Raw genomic sequence first — 25407 nt, 5'->3', positions numbered from 1 at the left:
GTACACATGAAAGGGCTTTACTGTACTCAGTAGGTTCTGGTATACAGCTGTAGAAAATGCATTATAAAGAGAAGGAGTAGCCATCAATCCAGAAACAAGACTTGGTCCTATAAACATCCTGGAAGCTACATGTTTCAGTAAAACAAGAGTAAAAGAGAGTATCCTGAAATCCCACAGACCTGCATGTCTCTGTGGTCCTGAGGTAGAGTGGCATTCCCAGATGAGGAGACTGGTAGCAAGTCCTGTAGGGTCACAGTAACTGTGTATAGAGAATCTCCATCCCAGAGTGCAGGACACACCACAGGCCAGTTCTGCACTGCAGCAACAAGCACAGTGTGACCGTGTACGCTGCGGGAGATACTTCCAGAATGTTAGGAGTCACAGCAGCAAGGAGGAGCTAAAGAGAGGAGATATGGGGAATTGTTCCCACATTTGGAGGAAAATGTTATAGCAAGATAACAATGTTGACTTAATTATACACACCATTTTAATATGTGATATATTTGAAATAACTATTCATTTTACTCTATCTTCCAATTTGACAAAATGATGATTTTCATTTCATGTACCATGATTGTCTTCAAAGCACCCATTTCATCCTATGGCAAATACCACCCTTTAGGATGAAGCTCTATGCCCCCCCAAATTTCTAGTACTTAGTACAAATTTCCTAGATTTATTCATTCATCAGTGGCAACAGACAACTATAAATCATCATCCATGGAAATGGATACAAACACATTTGAGCTTCAAATATAAAAATGGGTTTTTATTTTGTTGAAGTAAATCAAATATTTAGATCTCATGGTTTTCGCCTTTTAGTTTATCTTCTTCCTCTTCTCTTGGCATCTGCTAGAACAGAGTGATGTTCTGGCCCTCTTGCCTTCTGAAGATGCTGCAGTGACCTCCCTGTGTACTGAGTCTCTCTCTTCTGCTTCTATAAATCCAGCACCAAAAGTACAGGTTTATTAGGGTCAAAAGTAATAAGCATCTATAGGTATGTCAGAGTCAGGAAAGGAAACATACACCAGCTATTAGCAACAGCTAATAGGAAACAAACTCTCTACTATCCATTTTAGTAAGGAAAATGAATACTTAGGTTAACCTCAACTAGACAAACAGAAGATAAAACAAATGCAATGAAACACACATTGTACTCATGTCCTGCATAAGCCAATAACAAGAAGCCTCTTTATTTGTAGTTGTGAGGCAGTGTTGCTCAGACCTAAATTTCTTTTACAAATCCTGGCATGCCCAGACAGTTGAACACCTCTTTCACTTCTTGAAAAGATAAACTGTTCTCAGAGTTCTAAAGTGTTCTAAAAGATCTAAAATTGTGAACACTCAAACTGCTTTATTCGAATAAGAAAGAGGCAGAAAGTCATAAAATTCATCTTTTATCTCATTCTGATAGGTAATGGTTTGCAAAGTACCACACTTACCTTCCTTTCTTTGGTACACCTTACTTCCTTACATAGGCAGATAGATGGATGGGTGGGTAGGTGGATGATATATAGGTGAGATAGATAGATAGATAGATAGATAGATAGATAGATAGATAGATAGATAGATAGATAGATAGATGATAAGTAGATAGATACATATAGAGAGATGAGAGATAGTTGATAGATTAATGATAAATGATTTATAAATAGATTGATAAGTAGATGATAGACAGATGATATATAGATAAATATATTAATATAAATAAATGTGGAGAGATAGAGAGGTATAAGTTTATATAAATAACTTTTATTTGCCAGATTTAACTGTCATCTCAGAGGCTTATTGCCGAATAAGCTCACCCTTTCTAGATATTTCTGAACTCTGGCTAACTGGCTCAACTCAGCTATTTTGGCTCAAACTCCTCTCTAAACTGACTGATTCAAACTGGCTTTTCTCAGCTTCTCACTGAATCACTCTGCTTGGTCTCAAACTCAATCTCTCAATTTGTTCTAATCTTCTGGCTCCTTATGTTCTGGCTTTAATGGCCTCTGCTGACCTGTACTGCACAAACTACACAAACTCTACTCAACTGTAGCGCCACTACATTGCCTGAATTCAACTGTTCTGCACTCACTGATCAGCAGTTCAGGTATGGAGAGCACTCCATGCCTGATTCACTCTCAAGTGCTCTTAAGTCAGCCCTTTCCCATTTGTTCTCATAAGAGTTGGGTGTGTCCTATCTCTGACTCACTCTATCAAGTCTTTCTCTGATTTGTCATTTTGTCTGACTATCAATTAGGCATCACTTTCAAACATGACTGCTTCCTTCTACAAACTAACTTTACCTTCATTGTTTAGGATTAAAGGTGTGTACTAAGAGCATGCCTGTATTCCAGCCAGATCACATAGACCTAGAAGGTTTCTGGATGTGAACCGTTGCCAGATAGCTAATGTTGCTGGATTAAAATTACTCTATGTAGATAGACAGACAGACTAGGTCTATGTAAGAAACATATGTAATAAATATGAACTCTATATATTAATGGACATAGATTTATGAAATAACTTTTTAAATTTTTGATATATATGATGTTTGAATGGGGTGTGTGTGTGTGTGTGTACATGCCTGCAAGTGTGAGTTTGTGCATTCTATGGTGTGTGTGTAGATGTTTCAGAACAACCTTTGGTATCACCTTCATCTTCCACCATGTTGGAGCTAGGTTTCTTTGTTGTCCATCACTACATACACTGGATTAGCTGAGCTCGGGATTCCTGAGCTTTCTTTCCTCTGTCTCCCATTTCACTGTAGGCATGCTAGGACTGTAAATATGCACTTAATTCTGCAAGCCAACCTAACCTTAGCTGTTTTATAACCATTGTCATATTACATTTTCATTTAATCTTGGCATTATATAGGAAACCTCCTGAAAGCCATGTCAAATTCTTCCCAGTACCTTTAATATGTCTAAGACTGTCCAGATTTCTTCATGGCCTTGCTTACTTTTACTACATTAGTCATTTAATAGTGTAAGTATATCTCAGGTTCTAGACAACAAAAGGCTGGAAATATATATTAAACACTCCTTGTTAGTGAACTCAACCCCAACCTTACACACTCATTCACTGCTTCGTGCCACACATGGACTTCTGTGATACCCATCTGGGGAAATAAGCATAGCAATCCCCCTGTAAGGCATGGTCCTCAGTTGTCACTCATGATCTCAACCGTCATGTCTGCTTTCAGACTTCTGCTGTTCCTGGTTCTCCTGGTTTTTATCCTTCTATAGTAAACACACTGTAGGTATAAAGTTGAAGGTTAACAAATTATTTTTATTGTTTAGCTTATACTTTATCAGCATTTATTGTATAGAATATTTCATACACTGATGTTTTTAAAAGCCCTCCATTATATCACACTTGCCCTTTGTGCTATCTCCATTCCTTTACCTCAAAACCCTTCTCCTACTTTTATGTACTTTCTATTGTTTCTTTTGATTATTATTGTTACACGTAAGTATAGTATACTTATAACATGTCACATACAAATTTATGAATACAACATGAGAGTCCATTTGACATTGATTGTAAATTTTTTAAGGTAGATTCCTTGGTACTTTATAATCAATTAGGAGCTAACTATCTCAACAGTCATTCATTTCCTATAGTTCTTTACCTAGCACCGGGAACTTGTGAAATTTCCACATCCACATTAGTATGTCATCTGATGTCACTGTTTATATCTTATGTATGCTAGATAATTGGATATCATTTTCCTATTCTATATAGAAGAGAAAATCTTGTAGTAGACATCTGGTCCTCTGCCTATTACACTCTGTCTACCATATCTATCATAAAGTTTCTTGAGCCTTTCAGTGTGAAGAATTTGATGTGTATTATATCAGGCAGGGCTGGACAGTCCATGATCAGATGTTCTTTGAATTTTAATAAGTTTTGAGTTATTGCAAAAAGAAGCTTCTTTGCTGGGAAATGAGAGCTGGACTTATCTGTGGGTATAATGATAATATTCAAAATATAGTGATACTTGACTGTTTAGCCCTAAACAGGCCAATTTTATCAGAGAAACCAGGGGCAGGCAATGTGGACCCAACTTTTAACTTTTTCTCTTAAATATATTGCAGAACATTGTAATAATGATAATTCAATTGCAACAAACACAGCACACACACACACACATACACACGTACATACATACATACATACACAGAGAGAGACAGAGAGACAGAGACAGAGAAAGAACAAACATATCCAAAGGTTTATGGAGCTTACCCATTGGCCAGATTAGCTGGCTAGCAGATTCCAGCCATTCTCTTGTCCTGTATCTCACCAGTACTCCAATGCTTGTGCTACAGACACAGGTTGGTTGGTTGATTGGTTGTTGATGGTGGCGATGGTGTGTGTGCATTGTTGTTGGTGGGGGTGTTTTTTTGTTTTTTTTGTTTTTTGTTTTTTTTTTGCTTCTGAATGTGCTAGGTTTGCTAGGGATTCAAACTCAGGTCCTCCTGCCTGTATGGTCAATACTTCACCAATTATACTATCTCCCCAGCCCCTTTCCCCACTTTTTTGTATTTAACACCCAGAGAAAACTCCCCACCCTAACATGTTTAGCATAAAGTAGAATAATATTAGAGCTATTATAATCCTCACTTCTAACCCTCTACTTTTAGAAATAGAGAGGTTGAGGTACAGAGGGTTGAAGGAATACTTTAAAGAGGCAAAGATTTACTGGTTGAGCTGGGATTAAAATGTGCATCACCTGTCTTTTAAGCTCTTCTTCATGTGACTCACTGTTTTGTCTGAAAGTGGCCACCTGGCCTCTCCCTCCATATGAATGAAAGCTTAATATCCAAGAGAGTAATTTGTGAGAACGAACGGCTTACATGTCTTGCACTGCCAGTTCTCATACTCTCCTCACTGTCAAATTTTAAATTAATTCTTGTATTTTATACCTGGACACATTCCAATCCATTTTTCATTCTATTTAGCTAGGTTAAGCTTTTAAAAGCTCTGGTTTGATTATGCCAATCTCATTCTTGGCTATCATTTTTAGGGATTATCTTAGACAGTTTAAGCACTCTGTACAGAACATCCATGACTCAATTTCCTCTTCTGTTTACTTTAACTTGTAAAAGACATGTCTGATTAAATGGTCTTTTCAAAGATTCCCCCAGACATCTTCATCTCCTATTCTTAAATTTCCATTTGGCAAACATTAGCTGATAGATCTAAAAGCTGATGGTTCTCTAGGTGGGGTAGATGGGACCCAATGATTTTGCCATATCTTACTGTGACTTGTAGCTTTCTAAATGCATTCCTTGGCAATAACACACACTCACAAGAAATCTTGATTAGGCATTAAAGTTTGTGTGGCACAGCAGTACTTGCAAGTAATCTCAACACTACATGAGACCCTTTCTTAAAAACAAAACTGAACAAAATTTATGTACTGAAAACTAACCATATTTTAGTAGGTTCTTGTATTTTTTTTGAAGAAATCTATTATTTTTATCTAAGAATATTATAAATATTAATTACATGCTGTTAGTTTAAGAAAATGGCTAAATAAGAACAAAGATTAATAGAACCCCTCAACCAATTAGGATATACAACTTTCCTCTTAATGCTACTAAGAATAAGCAATTCAGAACTCACGGTTTCTTTATTGGTGGGTATGGTCATTAGTTTTGTGTTTCGAGAGAGGGTCTTGTGTGCTGGAGGCTGGTCTTCAATTCCATATGGAGTTAAGGCGGACCTTCAACTCCTGTTCCTCCTGCTTACACTTCCCATGTGCAGAGAGAATAAATGTACACCTCACAAATAATCATTTTTAATTGATTTTTATTATCATTCTTTAATATTTCTTTACAGCCCTGTCATTATCACCCTCCCAGTCCACCCTCTTACAGTTGTTCCTCATCCTATTCCTCCTCCATCTTCAAGAGGATGTCCCCCTCCCTCCTACCCTACCAGCCCCCTCCCCCCACCCCCCGGGGCCTTAAAGTCTCTCCAGGATTAGATTCTTCTTCTCTCACTGAGGCCAAAGCAGGCAGGCTTCCGATGTCTATGTGCCGGGGGCCTCATACCAGCTAGTGTAATTTAAAATATAATGACACCATCTCCTCTCTTCCCTTTCCTCTTCCCACCTCTCCCATAGCTCCTTCTACTTTGTTTCCTCGCAGATTCACACTCCCTTTCCCTTTAACTATTCTTGTTATATACATGTCTGTATAAAATACAAATGCAGCTTACTGTGTCCTTATAGTGTTACTTGTCTGTATATGGTTTCAAGGCTGGTCACATGGTACTGAATAACCAACTAGGGGTCTCATTCCTGAGGAAGACTAATTTCTCTCTGGCTCAGCATTTCTTAGTTGCCTCTAGCTCTTTGTCAAGGGGTGGGGCCCTGTGTAATTTCTTCCATCATGTTGGCATGTCTATTGATAGTGTGCTTGTTTAGGTCTCATTTTGGCAGCCTTATTGTTGAAGAATCATGAATGAAGCTCCCCAGGCATTTCTAGAAGACACATTCTTTCAGCAGATATTCTGGTCCTTTGGCTCTTATTGTGGGAAGCCCCAAACGCCATTACAAGATGGCGCTGGTTTCTTTAAGCCGAAGCCCGTGATTATGGGTAAACAATCAATGTGCGCATGTGCATAAGAGTTTTTTTGACGAGTCACTGCCTGGCCCAACGCATATTAATGAGGTACTGGTAGCATAACCAATCAGGTATGGACACGTCACTCCTAGGCCTATATAAGCAGCACCATTTCTGGGCTCAGGGTCTTTCGCCTATGCAGTCAATGCTCTCCCAATAAACGTGTGCAGAAGGATCCTATCATGGCGTTGTTCTTGCTGGCGAGTCCGGCGCTCACACTTATGATCATTAAACCCCCTCTTTCCTGATTTTCTTTTTTTTTGAGCCTTGACTGCAGTAGTTGGGTTGTAGGTATATCCAATCCATAATCCGTCGTTCTTTGCATTTAACTCCTTGTCATATTCATAATTGGTTTTTTTTTTTGTCTCTTTCAAAGAGAAACAACTGTGATGTGGGTATAAGGATCACTATTTATAATACAATTAGGCTTAGTAAAGTCTTGAGATCCATGGCTTCATTAGTCCTGAGACTATAAACTACCTTGAGCTTTGTTTATTATGCTTTTCTGTTTTTTCTTTCTTTTTTCATTACCTTTTCTTTTTTACAGTCTATCTGTTGTCCCCCTTCCAGTCCCCTCTTTCATACTTCCACATTCCATTCCTCCTCTCCACTCTCTCCAAGAGGTTGTACCCCCAATCCCTGACAGGCCTCCCCACTCCCTGGGGCATCAAGTCTCTCAAGGGTGAGGCACATCTACCACTGAGGCCAGACCAGTCAGTCCTCTGTTGTATATGTGTGAGGGCCTCAGACCAGCTCCTGTATGCTGCTTGGTTGATGGCTCAGTGTCTGAGAGATCTCAAGGTTTCGGGTTAGTTGAGACTGCTGGTTTTCCTATGAGGCCACCCTCCTCCTCAACTTCTTCCAGCCCTTCCCTAATTCAACCACAGAGATCCTGAATCCAGTCCAATAATTGGGTATAACTATCTGCTTCTGTCTCAGTCAGCTGCTTGTTGGGCCTTTCAGAAAGACAGCCATTCTAGGCTCCTGTCTGTAAGCATACCATAACATCAGTAATAGTGTCAGGCCGTTGAGCCTCCCCTTAACATATATCCAAAGTTGTACCAGTCACTGGACTGCCTTTCCCTCAGTCTCTTCTCCATTTTTGTCCCTGAAGTTCTTTTAGACAGAAACAATTCTGGGTCAGAAATTTTGACTGTGGGATGGCAACCCCATCTCTCTACTTGATGCCCTATCTTTCTACTGGAAGTGGACTTAATGAGTTTTGTCTCCCTACTGTTAAGCATTTTATCTAAGGTCCCTCCTTTTAAGTCCTGAGAGTCTCTCATCTCCCAGGTCTCTGGTATTTTCTAAAGGGTTCTCCCCCACCTCACCGCCCCCCCAATGTTGCATATTTCCGTTTATTCTGCCTGCCCTTGGGGCTACCAAGCAGAAAATTAATTACAGAAGAAACATGAATAAACCTAATTCCAGAATGTGACCTCTTAACTACACCCATCCCTGAGAGAATAAGACAAGATCTCACAACAGATTATTTAGCAAACTTTGTGATGATTGTGTATGGCAAAGAGCCCTAGCTATAGAGGAATATACTGCTCATAAGCTCTCATGACAAAGATTCTGAAACAGACCCTAGCTATCAGACTCAATGAATGAAAATAAATATAGCTGTAAACCAAATGGGGGGAAAAAGATGCTGTGGCATCTATGAAATGACTGAAGAAGAAGAAGAATGGGGAATGACCCCAATAGGCTCACAGATTGCAATGTTTGTCCACTAGAGAGTGGTACTATTAGAAGGTGTGGCCTATTGGAGTAGGTGTGGCCTTGTTGTAGGAAGTGTGTCGTTGGGGGTGGGCTTTAATGTTTCAAAATGCTCAAGCCAGGCCCAGAGTCTTAATCTCTTGCTGCTGCTTGGAGATCCAGATGTAGAATTCTCAGCTACCTTTTCAGCACTTGTAAGCCTGTTACCCACCCTGCTTCCCACCAGGATATTAAAGGACTAAACCTCTGAAACTGTAAGCCAACCTCAATTAAGTATTTTCCTTTATAAGTTGACATGGCCATGATGTCTGTTCACCATGATAGAATATTGACTAAGACAGTTGCAGAGACAAATCTTGCAAGAATATTTGGCCATATCGAAAGCAACAGCAGTCAGAATATAAATACAGAGCATGTGAAAGCTGGGGTAAAGCAATTCCAAACTATAATGGCTGTAGCTGTGCATGTTGTCTAAGTGCCCTGCAGAGGTCCTGATTAAAGAGATTTGGATGGGAAGGAATCCCAGGGCAAATCACAAACCTGAAGGATCGAAGCAGTAGCCACAGAAAAGCTGGTAGCTCACCAGGGCTCAGCCTTCACTCTCTGCTGAAGACGAAGCTGTGATCTGACCATCAGTATATTTGAAGTCCATGATCATCTGAGCCTGAGTAAGCCCTTGGCTCAGAAAAACACACTCTGCTCACTCTACAGATTAACTTCTCTCAACCACCAGAGCGGGCTTGGCTTTCTAAAATGTGTGTGTCCTATTGTAGGATATATATTGATTATTTCAGTCCTTTAGTACCATGCAAGTATTGTAATGCAGTAATATTGCAAGATGCGTGGGAAGGAAGAATGGGAGCTCTCCTTAGTCAAGGAAAGAGCACCCCAAAGAAACCATCATGGAAATGCTCCTAATGCTGAACTTGTCAGTTATGGCTGTTTAAGTAACCACAGTGATCATTCTACAGAACCTACTGAGAGGGTTGATGTGGAGACGTAAAAGGAGAATTTTCATCAGTGAAATGGAAAATATAGTAAAAAAATTCCCTTTAAAAACTGCTTAAAATTAAATGGGCTGTCAGGCATGATAACACATACCTTTAATTCAGCACTTATGGAGCAGAGGCAGAGAGTTCTCCATGAGTTTGTGTTAGCATAGTCTACATGGTGAGTTACAATCTAGCCAAGACTATGTAGTAAGTCCTGTCTGAATGAATCAATGGATAGATAGATAGATAGATAGATAGATAGATAGATAGATAGACAGACAGACAGACAGACAGACAGATGGGAGACAGACAATGATAAACATAATGATAAATAGATGAGATAGACAGATAATAGACAGATGATAGACAAACTATGATAGACATATAGATGATATATAGGTGAGATAAATGATAAATGTTGCAGTAAGTCTCCAACCCCAATAAGCCTATGTAAAAAACATGCAACTCAGTTATAACATGTATAAGCTACATGACTAGATTGGGCAGATGTACAATTACACTACTCTGTTCCCCAGCTATGAGATCCCTTGTTACTTGCGGCTTCTCCAGGCCATGTGGTTTTGCTCCATCTTCCTTCTACCACCTCTTCCTCTCTTCTGTTTCTTCCTCCACCTCCCCTCTTTCATCTGTTCCCCTTCTATAAAAACCTCCAGCCCCACCTTTCCTTTCCATGGTACAGTCATAGGATCTAGCTTTTGTTTGACCAGTTAAAACAGCGGGAAGGATCACATCAAATCACAAGAGTATGTGATACACTCCTCATCAGGGAAGCCCCTCTTGACGAAGCAGAATTTACATGGAAATACAAACAGCACCAGGGCAACCCACAACAGACAGACAGACAGACAGATAGGTTTAGATAGCATTAGTAATAGAAACAACAGAGAAAGAAAGGAATCAATGAATTTTAAAAACAGGTCAAAATATATTATTTCAACTAAAAGAACAAAGCAAATTCTTTGAATCTATAGAACACTATAGAAAGACAGAAAACTCTTCTCTGTATTCATTTGCCGTATCTCTGCTTCAAGCTTTATCTGATCTTATTGAGTTAATCTAGCATTTATGTACTCAATTTCCCCGTGAAGGCAAGAAAGAATGAGGCAGGAAAACTATTTCAAACAAAAAGTGATCCTAAATTGATGTAGGGAAACAAACAGCAGATTCAATAAGTCTTGAAAAGCTCAGAAAGAAAATAAGTTAATAAAAACATAATGTATAGAAACACTAAAAACAAGTTTTAATAGTATAGTCTCTGGAGATAGGGAATTGAGAAATGTTGGGAAAATATATTTACCCAGGAAAATGATTGAAGGGCAGAAACCAAAGACTTTGTTACATAAGAATGCAGAAAGTATAACGCACTCACATGAGATACAAAATACCTTGAGAAGTTTATAAAAATTAGGATGTAACTGCCTCTAATATTGGGGATTGCTAGACTTGCCAATGAGGGCACTTCTGTGATGATAAATGTACTCATATGGTTTAGGTGATTGTTACAGGGTTGTGCACAGTTGCCCAATTTCATTGAATATGATCACTTCTGTTTTAAATACAGATTATGTTGTAAAAAACACTGATAGAAATAGAGACATAAGCAACTTTAAGCAACAATATTACTGATAATGTGGTCTAGGGTTGAATCCTCAAAATGATTGTCTTAGGGGTACAATTGCTGTGATGAAACACCATGACTAAAGCAACTTGGAGAAGAAAGACTTTATTTGGCTTATATTTCTATATCACTATTCATCATCGAAGGAAGTCAGGATTGGAAAACAAACAAGACAGGAACTTGGAGTCAGCGGCTGATGCAGAGTCCATGGAGGGGTACTTCTTACAGGCTGCTTCCCATAGCTTACTCAGCCTGCTTTCTTGTAGAAGTTAGATCCACTAGCAGAAGTGTAGTCTCACCCACAATGGAAGACATACTCCCACATCACTGAGTTGAAATAAAGTCACATACATTTGCTTACAGCCTGATCTTATAGAGGTTTATTTCTCAATAGAGCTTCCTTCTCTTTTAATGATACTAGTTTGTGTCAAGTTGACATAAAACTAGCCAGGATGATGATGATAGAGAAAAAAGGCCCATAATGCAATGGAGGCATTAGTACAAAACTTGATCAGGCTCCATTCTTTGATACTGGACACATTCCCAAAATATAGAAAAGAGCCATTAGACAATAATGCCCACACTTCTGCTGTGTGAAAATTGACTTCCAAGGAAGTTCTTTATTTGGGGGTACATCATAACACATTAACTTGAAGGTACTGAAAGAATTTGTTGATGCTAAAAGATGCATATATTCCTATAATGAATATATATTTATTTCATAAAATGCTAAAACTGAATTAATAGGGACTTAACCTACCTGAATGGCAGGATGCAGGAGCCATGATAAGGCCTGGGCTCAAAGGAGATGGCGCTGTTAGTAGATTTTCTACTGTAGTCAGAGATGAGCTGATCAAGGCATAAGTAGATTTTGACATTACTAGGTAGATATCTGTATTGATTAACTTTGACCTATCTTAACCACAGCAAAAAAAAAATCTATAATGAAAATCATTGTGAATATATAGGAATTTATATATTACATGTTTTCAAGAGAATACTTTATTTTATTGAAAGTTGGTACCAACTTTAAATATTGTCAGTTGTTGTCCATAAAACTTTTACCTTATAAAATGTCAGACTTTGACCAATTTCATATCATAAAGGGCCTACTACACTGTTTGAAATGTGAAAGGTAAAATTCTTACAGTAATTTTAGGCTGCTCCTCAATGAAGATGGGGGAATAAATGCTAGCGAGTTATTTGTATTTATTTGAAGGAAGTAGGGAAGAGAGTCTGCATTGCAACAGCCACTGTTGTTTTCTTGTATTTACTGAAGTTCTGCTCAGCTTTCTGAGTGTGACTTTCTAGAATAGAAACTCTTTCATGGCAGTGCAGAGATAAGGAAATATTCAATCTTGGTATTTTGTCTGTCTCCAGGTACTCACACCACAGAGCTCCCAACACTTCTTCACTGTGCAGCAAAATTTGGCTTAAAGAATCTGGCTCTTCATCTGCTGCAGTGTTCAGGAGCAACCAGGGCAGCTAGAATGAAGGCGACAGATGGTTCAGACCTGCTGCATATTGCTGAAAGGCATGGTCATGAAGAACTCAAGGAAGTCTTTGAAGACTTTCTCGTAAGTTTTTCCCTTTGCTCATATATCTGCAGCTGGTTCTTTATATGTGCATGTATATAAACACGAATGCATTGCTATGTTGAAAACTATGACTTTACACAACTAGAAACGTTGTGCAGGATGGAAGCTCCTGTTGGTTTGTTAATCTGAAAACCCTGAGGAGAAAAACCAGTTCCACAACTATCCAACTAAATGGACACTAATCAGGTCCATACCTGGGATTCCTGGAGAAATGACCCCAAATTTAGGTCAATAGGGTGCTCATAAAAGCAAATCCTGATGAGGCTAAGGTACTTTCCACTGCCATCCAACTGGTGATCAACATACATCCCGATGTACTTCCTGCCTGTGTGTGTATCTATCAGCTATGTGTGACCAAGCACGTAAGGTGCTGATGGGTACACCAAACTTGTTTGCATGGCTAAAAACATGTGGCTTGCTGCATGAACACCAGCCTCCGGCAACTCAGAATGTATCTATTTCTCTTTAGACCACTAGAGCTTACAGTGTAACTTTATTTATCCTTTACAGGTTCCAACTTGTCCATTATCTTTTAAAAAAAGAAAGAAAGAAAAGCTTTTTAAGATTAGTGAGCTATATAACCTAACTCTGACTCACCCATACTCATCTGATTTCAATTTGTCTTTCTTTTGGCATCTGGAGAATCTGTTCAATATTGGAGAAGAGATGGCAAAAAAGGCAAAGAAATCATTTACCTTCATTTCTTTGTTTGAGAATCTAGAATCTGTGAAGTACATGCAAACAGGTCAGTAAGTGCAGGGTTAAAGGAAAACACTTTGGCAATCATTCGGAAAAACCTGCTCAATAGCAAGTGAATTTATGTTGTTGGAGTTTATTTCTCTTGTGTGATTCCTTCTGTTTCCCTGTTGACTTCCCATTCCTTATTGTTTCTATATAAGCCCCCAACTTCAGAACACTCCAGACAGATAATTTAATGAGAAGGCAACAAGTGAAAGATTTGAGAAGGGAATGATACGATTGCAGCAAATAAAGCTCGCACACTATGTTCTCATAACCAAGTTTAGAAGCGCCACTGCTTTGTAATAAGAGAAGTGCACATTTTGCCTCAGAAAATGAATTATACTTGTGAAGGTACAGTGGAGAGTTGACTATGACAGTGATCATGCCAGTAAATATGTCAAAATTTATCTTTGGATTTTTCACAACTAATATAATTGTATGGCCAATAAGCAGCTAACGTAGAAAGATGGAACACTGTAAATGGATTCTGGCTCTTTTAGCCCTTAACTGATTGTCACAGAAATTCAGTCAAATATTGGACTTACAAATACAGTGGTCAACTGTAGTTCCAGAAGAATAAGATGACAAAAATCAATGCAGCTCTGTTCTCCATTTATCAGGAGTATCAACATATTACAGGAGCATGTGCATGCCGTCCACTCCCTGAAGTGGCAACAGAATGTATTTTGCACACATTTAAAATAAACATACGGCCTGTAGTCTAATGAAGCACGGTTTTCCAGTCTAAAGCCTTCCATCTGCAGCCTGTCTCACCTGAATCCTGGTGCACTGTGGTTAAAGCCTGTCACCAGGGCTGATAATTACACTCATTTTACTACATGTCCTCTATACGAGGTCCTTGATCAAAGGATATGGTGTGCATCTCAGGTCAGTCAGTCATATCAGCTTTCCATTGCCTGTAACATGCTCATTCGTTTGGCACTCTTGGGTCCTCAAGGGTCCTAAATTCTATTCCCTAATTTCAGTCTCTGGTGAACTCTGCATAAATCTTCATCGCCTTTCAAAGCTTTCAAAGATAATTCCCAACTCTCAGTGTTATAATTCTACTCCTCTTTTCCTGAAGACTTAACTTCAGAGGCTCTGTGAGAACTGCGAGAGCCTGCTAGATACCACTGTAGAGCATGCTGGTGACTGTCCTTATGAAAAACAGTAGAGGGCTACAACAAGACTGACAGGCATAAGACACAGTGGGGGATTTTGTTTTGTTTTGTTTTGTTTTGTTTTGTTTTGTTTTGTTTTATATTCTTTTGGTATATATGTCTCTGTTTCTATATGTATGTCATGGATTCCAAGTGTTTGCTCTCATGGTCGCTAGGTAACGATTCACATTACAGTACTAGCTTATAACTAGCTTTATAGGGTTCAGCTTGGTCACTATTGCATGAAATTTGTGAAGCGGTCTTTGTATGCTATTTGTAAGTGATCCTTTAGCCAGGCTGTTTCTAGAAGAGTTTTATCATTATAGATGGATATCAATCTGTGATCATCCTGCTGTGACTGAGAATGTGGCTGTGGCTGTGGCTGTGACTGTGCTAATGGGTGGCAGATCTGTAAATGCATTTTGATGATCATGGATAACATAAATTTTAATACACTTTCAAGCAATCAGATTTCCTCTTGCAAATGCATGGTTAAGAAACTGTAAATATCTGCAGGATGTGGTAACACTTTTGGAAAATGGTTCTTATGATTTACAGGTTGTATGAATTATTTCTCTAGTTATCAACTTTGTATAAACAAATCTAAGAATTCCTTGGTAAAGCTATGCAAGATACATCCCATGTTAATGCTGTTTATTCCAAATCATGTTAGCTGTGTCTTTAGGTGTGTATCTAAACTGAGTAGCAAAAAATTGAATTCTCATTATGTTACTAAAATATCTTATTATTTCTTAAATATTTATGTAACTGTAGTATTCAGTCTTATTCTAATTATCACATGTACGCAGACGTCCTCAAAATTTCCTCAAACTATTTTTCCCAAAGATTTGGAAGCAAGCTCTTTTCAAATTTGAAGCTTATAATGGTCCACCAACAGATTATTTAGTTCACTGAACAAAGACTACTCCTTTTCACTACAGACACAATCTAGCCTTTGCCAGTTTGCTGATTTATTCAATTCTTCATAATCTTTCCATCAGAAGACATAGCTGATTTTCAGTGTGCTATATTCAGGTTTTTGATCTATACCAAATGAGCAGAAAAAGAAGATTGTTATTTCAGAAAAATATAGACAAAAGGCATTATATGGTATACATAAGCCAGCCATGTACTTATCATGATGTTAATTATGTAGAGGCACAGGAGGAGCAAAAGAATTTCATTATTTATTATTATCATTATTATTATTATTATTATTATTAACCATTTTATTCATTAATATTTCAAATGATATCCTCTTCCCTGGTTTCCCATCCATAAATTCCTCATCCCCTCTCTCCTCCTTTATAAGGGTGCTCTCTCCCCCACACTTACCCACTCCAGCCTCACCCCTCTAGCATCCCCCTATGCTGGGGCATCAGACCTCCCTCCCCTACCACTGATGTCCGATAAAGCCATCCTCTGCCATATATGTATCTGGAGTCATGAACCCATCTACTCTTTGATTGGTGATTTAGTCCCTGGGAGCTCTGGGTGGTCCACTTAGCTGATATTGTTCTTCATATGGGGTTGCAAATCCCCTTCAGCTCCTTCAGTCCTTCCTCTAGCATTTCATTTAGGGTCCCTGGACTCAGTCCAGTGGTTAGCTGTGAGTAACTGCATCTGTATTGGACAGGTGCTGGTAGAAATACTCAGGGAACAGCCATATTAGGGTCCTGTCAACAAGCACTTCTTGACATTAGCAATAGCATTTACACAATGGGGTACTACTCAGCTATTAAAAACAAAAAACAAAAAAAAAAAAACAAGGACATCATGAAAGTTGCAGGCAAATGAATGAAACTAGAATATATCATCCTGAGTAAAATAACCCAGACACAAAAGAATGCACATGGTATGTACTCACTGATAAGTGGATATTAGCCTAAAAGCTCAGAATATCCATGATATAACCCACAAACCATATGGAGCTTAAGAAGAAGGAAGACCAAAGTGTGGATGATTCAATCCTACATAGAATGGGAAACAAAATACTCACAGGAGGTAGAGGGAGTTGAGGAACCTGGGGGGAAGAGAGGCAGGGGAGGGAAAAGGGGGGCAGGATCAGGTATTGGAAGGAACAGGAGAGAAGTACAGAGGGTCAGAAAACTGAATAGAAACATGTAGTAGTGGGGGCTAGGGAACTGGGTGGTAGACACTAGAAAGTCCCAGACTCCAGGGAAATGAGTTTCCCAGGACCAATAGCAATGACTTTAGCTGGAATACCCAACAAAGGGGAGGTACAATCTGTAGAGACCACCTCAAGTAGATAGGCACAGCCACCAATTGAGGATTGGGGTCACACACCCATCTCAAAAAGTTTTAACCCAGAAATGTTCCTGTCCAAAGGAAAGGTAAAGACAAAAACTGGAACAGAGACTGAAGATAAGGTTATCCAGAGACCACCCCACCTAGGGATCCCTCCCATATACAGTCACCAAACCCCCACACTATTGCTGTTGCCAAGAAGCAAGAGAAATTCTTAACTCATCATTGTGCTTTTTAATACTTTTTTCCTATGAAAATTAAGTAATTAGTACTTAATTTATGAACAGAAATTTTCATTGTAAAGAGCTTTGGAGTTTTTGTAAAGATCTTGGATACTTTCCTTGTTGCCATGATGAAATATCTGACTAGAAGCATCTTAGGAGGAGAGATTGATTTCTGACTCACAGCTTGAAGTTATCAGTCTGTCCTGATGGGGTGACCATGGCAGTAGGTGGCCCTATGGTGGCGGGAGTGTGAAGCAATTGTTCAGTCATATCTCAGTGCTACAGAAGGAGAGAAAGGAGAATTCTTGTGCCCCACTGTCTTTCTCTCTTCTTCTTTGTCATTCAGTCTGGGATCCCAGCTCATGGGATAGTGACCTCTTTTCAGAAGAGGCATTTCCCTCTCTATTATTTTTTTCTGGAAATGCCCTTACAATCACATCATCTAGTCATCTTCACAAGCAAAATTAGCAATCACAGCTGTCTAACACCAGAATTTCTCTAGGATTAGTGCTATGTTTAAATGACTTTCACAGGCTCCTGGGACACCCACACCATGTACTTATGGGGCAGCACTAATGGAAATTAGTAGGCTATTAAATAAATAAAATATGAAGTTAGGAATGGGAATTGTAGAGCTGGAAGAGGGCAGTATATGATCATATTTCATTGTATACATATATGAAAATTAAGAAGAATTTTGTTAAGCAAGCTGTGGTTTATATCCATTTGTAGGTTTAATTACCAAGTCCTTTACCCCCTCTCCACCCTCTTTTCAAAATAATTCCCAGAGTAGACATTGTAAAGTAGATATTAAGCATGGCTATTTAACATCTTCTGAAATTTATAGAAATGTATGGCTTTTATTCTTTTTTCTTTTGTTTTCTTCGTGTGTTTGTTTTCCTGCATTTTTACTGTGTGAGACATTTTAACACAATCATATAGGAAACAGGTTTGTGTTTTTCCTATCAGCTTCTTAGAGTTAGCTGAAACAATCTAACAGGAATGCATGTAGCCATTTCTGATAGGACTTAGTGGATTTCTCTAAGGAAAAGGATTTTATGGTAAAGTACATGGATTCATTGTGTGTCTATAATAAAATATGCATTCAAATAAATAGGGCAATTCTGTATAATAGGAAAACTGGAATTTTTCAAAAATTGTGAATGCAGAAAGAAGGCTCCAGTTCCCACAAAATTATGACAAAAGAACATCTCTTTGATGCTTAACTTATTGACAGAGTGATAGATAATGTCCAAGCATGATTTGAAACATGAAGGAAAACTGTCTGCACATCTACATAAGATTTTAAATAGCCCAAATTGGAAGGCAGTGTCATAATTAAAACAACAAAAATCATGTGGAATTTGTGCGAAAAAATAAATAAGTCATAAATGAGGTATAAAAATATTAGTATTAAGGAAATACACACAACACTTCTGTGAGAAAAGAATGAAAGTAAAGTTGTTGGGAAAAGGCAGAGCTCACGTGAGCTTTAATTTCTTGGGGTGAAAAGTTGGTTTGTTAACTGAATTGTCTTCATAGCATGCATGTGAGCCTTAACTTTTTATAGTAAGAACACAGAAGAAAGACAGTATTAAAAACCTTTAAATTTAACTATGGGATTTTCATTTTAAATCTATCAAGAATTATTTGCAAGTGTATGCAATGGTGTCAGCGTTTGGAAGCTGATTATGGGGTGACAAGATTTTGTTGAAAGGACCCAGATGTAGCTGTCTCTTGTGAGACTATACCGGGGCCTAGCAAACACAGAAGTGGATGCTCACAGTCAGCTAATGGATGGATCACAGGGCTCCCAATGGAGGAGCTAGAGAAAGTACCCAAGGAGCTAAAAGGATCTGCAACCCTTTAGGTGGAACAACATTATGAACTAACCAGTACCCCGGAGCTCTCGACTCTAGCTGCATATGTATCAAAAGATGGCCTAGTCAGTCATCACTGGAAAGAGAGGCCCATTGGACACACAAACTGTATATGCCCCAGTACAGGGGAACCCCCAGGGCCAAAAAAATGGGAATGGGTGGGTAGGGAAGTGGGGGAGAGGGTATGGGGGACTTTTGGGATAGCATTGAAATGTAATTGAGGAAAATATGTAATAAAAAATATTTAAAAAAAAGAATTATTTGCAGAGTGTAAACAACCTCAGTCCTTTCATAGTAGTAGATATTTGAAAATGTAGGTTTGTAATTTTCTGTCTACTTTACTAGCTATGAAAAAATACTGTAATTGTTTTTCTTACATCCTTTCACAAGTTAATATGCTTAATGCAACATGTATGAGACATAGCTGATTTCAAACCAGAGAAGCTGTAACAGTAATTTCACCTAACATGTTTTATTAACTGTAAGAAACCAATTAAGAAGACCATCCATAGGCTGTACATCACCCGAATGGCCGTTAGGAAAGACATTTTTCATGGCTATTAACACCAGTGTGTGAGGCAGTTTACAATGGTCTCTGAAATAGTGTTGGTGTGATTTACCAAAGCCCAGCAAAACCCATTATCTGTAATTTCCAGTAAAGTCTACTCACAGGAGACACAGTGACTGTTTTCTCTGTGTATATTATGTATATAAATGATCCTTCTGCTCAGAGTTTCCGGACAGCTAGCTGTATCTATGCATTCTCTCCTTACCTGTATATAGGATAAACTGTTTCTAAGTTTCCCCAACTAACTAACTACCCACTATTCTGCTTTCCTACGGGGAATGAGAAGCACCACAGGTCAGGAAGATAAAAGTTCATCTCCGTCACAGTGCAGTTCATTTTAGGGGGAAATAAAGATGAGGAAAACATCTGAATAGACCTCAAGCATTGGTTCAGTTCAGACAAGTAAACATGCCTTTGTTAGGGTTACATTGCTATGATGAAATATTATGTTCAAAAGAAATTTGGGGAGGAGAGGAAAGTAGTTGGCTTATACTTCTACCTCCATCATTGTTCATCATCTAAGGAAGTCAGGACAGGAACTCAATCACTGTAGGAACTTGGAGGCAGGGGCTGATGTAGGGGCCAAGGAACAGCACTGATTATGGCTTGTACCTTCCCCAGCCTGGCTTGCTCATCCTTTTCCTGTAGAGCCCAGGACAACCAGCCCAGGAGTGGTGGCTCCATCTACAATGGCTTGAACATTTCCACATTGATCACTAATAAAAAAAAAAAATGCCCTACGGGCTTGCCTGCAGCCCAGTCTTATGGAAGCATTTTTCTCAACTGAGGTTCCAGTCTCTTAAATGATTCTAGCATGTGACGAGTTGGCACAAAACTGTCCAGCAGAAAACTCATTGTAGCATTCATTTTGTGAGTGAAATCAGCCCTCAATCCCAACAAACCAGATATTCTGTGATATATTAATACAGGCATGTTTCAGACTTCTTCAATGGGCCTGATGAATTATCTCTATAATTGTGGATTTTAATATATCAATGTATATATATATGTATATATATATCAATATATATATGTACATATATATGCACATATGTGTGTATGTATATAGTATATCTTATAATATCAGTGTTTCTGCATTTGTCTTAATTTCCCCTAAATGTATGATGACTCATGACAGATTTGCCCCTCTTTCCTAGCAACTGGTGGATGCTCATTATCCTGAGCAAAAAATCTAAGCCTTCGTAATGAGGTCCTGATACCATTTCAAAATGAGAGTTGACTCACAATACTTAGTTGAATGTTCCTTTTGTCTCACCTTTGGAAGCTATTGTTTTTTAACAGGGTGAGCCCTCTCAATGTCTAGTTTGAGCCACTCTCCACTTTCCTCCTGCCACAGGAGAACTGTGTGGCACTTGTGGTCACTGGCAAATGGGAAATGCAGATGCTATAATAGCTCAGCTCTGATCCTCACTGTGTTTGAATGCCGTTGCTCCTGGGAGTGTAGCCATGAGCTCAAATGACAAGCAACAATATGATTTTGATTACCAATTGGCTCACAGGGTAGTGATTTCAATGTTTGCTACATTAAAATTAATTGAATAACATAGGTAACATACATCCATTTGTGGAAGTAACAGCGAGAGATAATATCTGTGTTCTTTCAGTTCTTGTCCAGTACAGATGTTAAATAATTTGTCAAGATTGAACCAGTGCCTCATTATACACAGGTACTTCATTATCTTTGACATATTTGCTTCAGAGACCAGCAGTTCTAGCATCATATTGAGAGTTACATTCCTGGCTGTGGTGGCTAAATAATCATTAACTTCCCTTGGGTAATTCTCAGACTCCTAATTTCTCATGAACTTCCTAAAATGCAGTTCTCCCCCCCCCTTTTTTTTCCTGGCTTCTTTTACCAATTAACTCATATAGAGCTGACTGTGTCTGGAAGTGCCATTTAATGGAAATGGAATTCTCGTATGCAAAAGAAACCACAAATGATTTCTGCATCTAACGAGATGATCATGTGGTTTTTGTCTTTGAGTTTGTTTATATAATGGATTACATTGATGGATTTTCGTATATAAAACCATCCCTGCATCTCTGGAATAAAACCTACTTGGTCAGGATGGATGATTGCTTTAATGTGTTCTTGGATTCGGTTAGCGAGAATTTTATTGAGGATTTTTGCATCGATATTCATAAGAGAAATTGGTCTGAAGTTCTCTATCTTTGTTGGGTCTTTCTGTGGTTTAGGTATCAGAGTAATAGTGGCTTCATAAAATGAGTTGGGTAGAGTACCTTCTACTTCTATTTTGTGAAATAGTTTGTGCAGAACTGTAATTAGATCTTCTTTGAAGGTCTGATAGAACTCTGCACTAAACCCATCTGGTCCTGGGCTTTTTTTGGTTGGGAGACTATTAATAACTGCTTCTATTTCTTTAGGTGATATGGGACTGTTTAGATGGTCAACTTGATCCTGATTCAACTTTGGTACCTGGTATCTGTCCAGAAATTTGTCCATTTCGTCCAGGTTTTCCAGTTTTGTTGAGTATAGCCTTTTGTAGAAGGATCTGATGGTGTTTTGGATTTCTTCAGGATCTGTTGTTATGTCTCCCTTTTCATTTCTGATTTTGTTAATTAGGATTTTGTCCCTGTGCCCTTTAGTGAGTCTAGCTAAGTGTTTATCTATCTTGTTGATTTTCTCAAAGAACCAACTCCTCGTTTGGTTAATTCTTTGAATAGTTCTTCTTGTTTCCACTTGGTTGATTTCACCCCTGAGTTTGATTATTTCCTGCCGTCTACTCCTCGACAACAAAAGGAAATCAAGGGGATACAAATTGGAAAAGAGGAAGTCAAAATATCACTTTTTGCAGATGATATGATAGTATATATAAGTGACCCTAAAAATTCTACCAGAGAACTCCTAAACCTGATAAACAGCTTCGGTGAAGTAGCTGGATATAAAAAGTCAAACAAGTCAATGGCCTTTCTCTATACAAAGAATAAACAGGCTGAGAAAGAAATTAGGGAAACAACACCCTTCTCAATAGTCACAAATAATATAAAATATCTTGGCGTGACTCTAACTAAGGAAGTGAAAGATCTGTATGATAAAAACTTCAAATCTCTGAAGAAAGAAATTAAGGAAGATCTCAGAAGATGGAAAGATCTCCCATGCTCATGGATTGGTAGGATCAACATTGTAAAAATGGCTATCTTGCCAAAAGCAATCTACAGATTCAATGCAATCCCCATCAAAATTCCAACTCAATTCTTCAACGAATTGGAAGGAGCAATTTGCAAATTTGTCTGGAATAACAAAAAACCTAGGATAGCAAAAAGTCTTCTCAAGGATAAAAGAACTTCTGGCGGAATCACCATGCCAGACCTAAAGCTTTACTACAGAGCAATTGTGATAAAAACTGCATGGTACTGGTATAGAGACAGACAAGTAGACCAATGGAATAGAATTGAAGACCCAGAAATGAACCCACACACCTATGGTCACTTGATCTTCGACAAGGGAGCTAAAACCATCCAGTGGAAGAAAGACAGCATTTTCAACAATTGGTGCTGGCACAACTGGTTGTTATCATGTAGAAGAATGCGAATCGATCCATACTTATCTCCTTGTACTAAGGTCAAATCTAAGTGGATCAAGGAACTTCACATAAAACCAGAGACACTGAAACTTGTAGAGGAGAAAGTGGGGAAAAGCCTTGAAGATATGGGCACAGGGGAAAAATTCCTGAACAGAACAGCAATGGCTTGTGCTGTAAGATCGAGAATTGACAAATGGGACCTAATGAAACTCCAAAGTTTCTGCAAGGCAAAAGACACTGTCAATAAGACAAAAAGACCACCAACAGATTGGGAAAGGATCTTTACCTATCCTAAATCAGATAGGGGACTAATATCCAACATATATAAAGAACTCAAGAAGGTGGACTTCAGAAAATCAAATAACCCCATTAAAAAATGGGGCTCAGAACTGAACAAAGAATTCTCACCTGAGGAATACCGAATGGCAGAGAAACACCTGAAAAAATGTTCAACATCCTTAATCATCAGGGAAATGCAAATCAAAACAACCCTGAGATTCCACCTCACACCAGTGAGAATGGCTAAGATCAAAAATTCAGGTGACAGCAGATGCTGGCGTGGATGTGGAGAAAGAGGAACACTCCTCCATTGTTGGTGGGATTGCAGGCTTGTACAACCACTCTGGAAATCAGTCTGGCGGTTCCTCAGAAAATTGGACATAGTACTACCGGAGGATCCAGCAATACCTCTCCTGGGCATATATCCAGAAGATGCCCCAACTGGTAAGAAGGACACATGCTCCACTATGTTCATAGCAGCCTTATTTATAATAGCCAGAATCTGGAAAGAACCCAGATGCCCCTCAACAGAGGAATGGATACAGAAAATGTGGTACATCTACACAATGGAGTACTACTCAGCTATTAAAAAGAATGAATTTATGAAATTCCTAGCCAAATGGATGGACCTGGAGGGCATCATCCTGAGTGAGGTAACACATTCACAAAGAAACTCACACAATATGTACTCACTGATAAGTGGATATTAGCCCCAAACCTAGGATACCCAAGATATAAGATATAATTTGCTAAACACATGAAACTCAAGAAGAATGAAGACTGAAGTGTGGACACTATGCCCCTCCTTAGATTTGGGAACAAAACACCCATGGAAGGAGTTACAGAGACAAAGTTTGGAGCTGAGATGAAAGGATGGACCATGTAGAGACTGCCATATCCAGGGATCCACCCCATAATCAGCATCCAAACGCTGACACCATTGCATACACTAGCAAGATTTTATTGAAAGGACCCAGATGTAGCTGTCTCTTGTGAGACTATGCCGGGGCCTAGCAAACACAGAAGTGGATGCTCACAGTCAGCTAATGGATGGATCATAGGGCTCCCAATGGAGGAGCTAGAGAAAGTAGCCAAGGAGCTAAAGGGATCTGCAACCCTATAGGTGGAACAACATTATGAACTAACCAGTACCCCGGAGCTCTTGACTCTAGCTGCATATATATCAAAAGATGGCCTAGTCGGCCATCACTGGAAAGAGAGGCCCATTGGACTTGCAAACTTTATATGCCCCAGTACAGGGGAACACCAGGGCCAAAAAGGGGGAGTGGGTGGGCAGGGGAGTGGGGGTGGGTGGATATGGGGGACTTTTGGTATAGCATTGGAAATGTAAATGAGCTAAATACCTAATAAAAAATGGAAAAAAAAAAGAAACCACAAATGATCATTGAAGCAGTGAGTATCAGTAATAGAGGGTTAGAGAATAGAGCTCATGAAATAAACACAATGATTTTTATCATTTAAAAGAGAGGTAGAGCCAGGCATGATTGCTCACGCCTTAAACCCAGTACTCGGAGGTAGAGGCAGGCAGATTTCTGAGTTCAAGGCCAGAGATTTCTGAGTTCAAGGCCAGCCTGGTCTACAAAGTGAGTTCCAGGACAGCCAGGGCTACACAGAGAAACCCTGTCTCAAAAAACCAGAGAGAGAGAGAGAGAGAGAGAGAGAGAGAGAGAGAGAGAGAGAGAGAGAGAGAGAGAGAGAGGAGAGAGGGGCAAGTGACAATTATTCAAATTTTATTGAGAAAATACGCTTCTTTTTTTTATCAGTTGAGTTTGTGTTTCAGTCTTTTTTCATGTGTAAAGACAGTTATATATTTACTATAATCCACTATAGGCTGAATATGTACTTTTCTATCAATATTAAAGCATGATTACTGCTTTGAATTAATTTAAAAGCATAGACCTGAATATTAAAATGAAAGGAATATTATCAGATAGCAAAGCCCAGACCCTGCGCTATATGATTTCCCTCTGTTTCTTTTTTGTTGTTGTTGTTGTTGTTGCAGCCACACCTTCATTGTGGTACATTTGGATGTGAGACAGTCAATATTATGCCTGACTTACTGTGTCCCTAAAAATGTTGTATAAATGGAAAAATAAATAAATGGTTCCAATAAAGGTTAAAATTTAGGA

General features: G+C 38.8%; 1 protein-coding gene across 5 annotated transcripts in view; it reads left to right on the top strand.

Annotated features, from left to right (window-relative positions):
- Bank1 (B cell scaffold protein with ankyrin repeats 1) overlaps positions 1-25407 on the top strand; it is a 272779-nt gene that overhangs the window by 99762 nt on the left and 147610 nt on the right. For all 5 annotated transcript variants that reach the window (XM_006501484.4, XM_006501483.1, NM_001310749.1 and 2 more), the window contains one exon: positions 12354-12550. In XM_006501484.4, the coding sequence (XP_006501547.1) occupies positions 12354-12550 (197 nt within the window). The remainder of the gene's footprint in view (positions 1-12353; positions 12551-25407) is intronic.

This window comes from Mus musculus, chromosome 3 (assembly GCF_000001635.26).
Source record: "Mus musculus strain C57BL/6J chromosome 3, GRCm38.p6 C57BL/6J".
NCBI lineage: Eukaryota > Metazoa > Chordata > Mammalia > Rodentia > Muridae > Mus > Mus musculus.
Note: the sequence above shows the minus strand (reverse complement) of the source record. Positions and strands in the feature narration are given on the sequence as shown.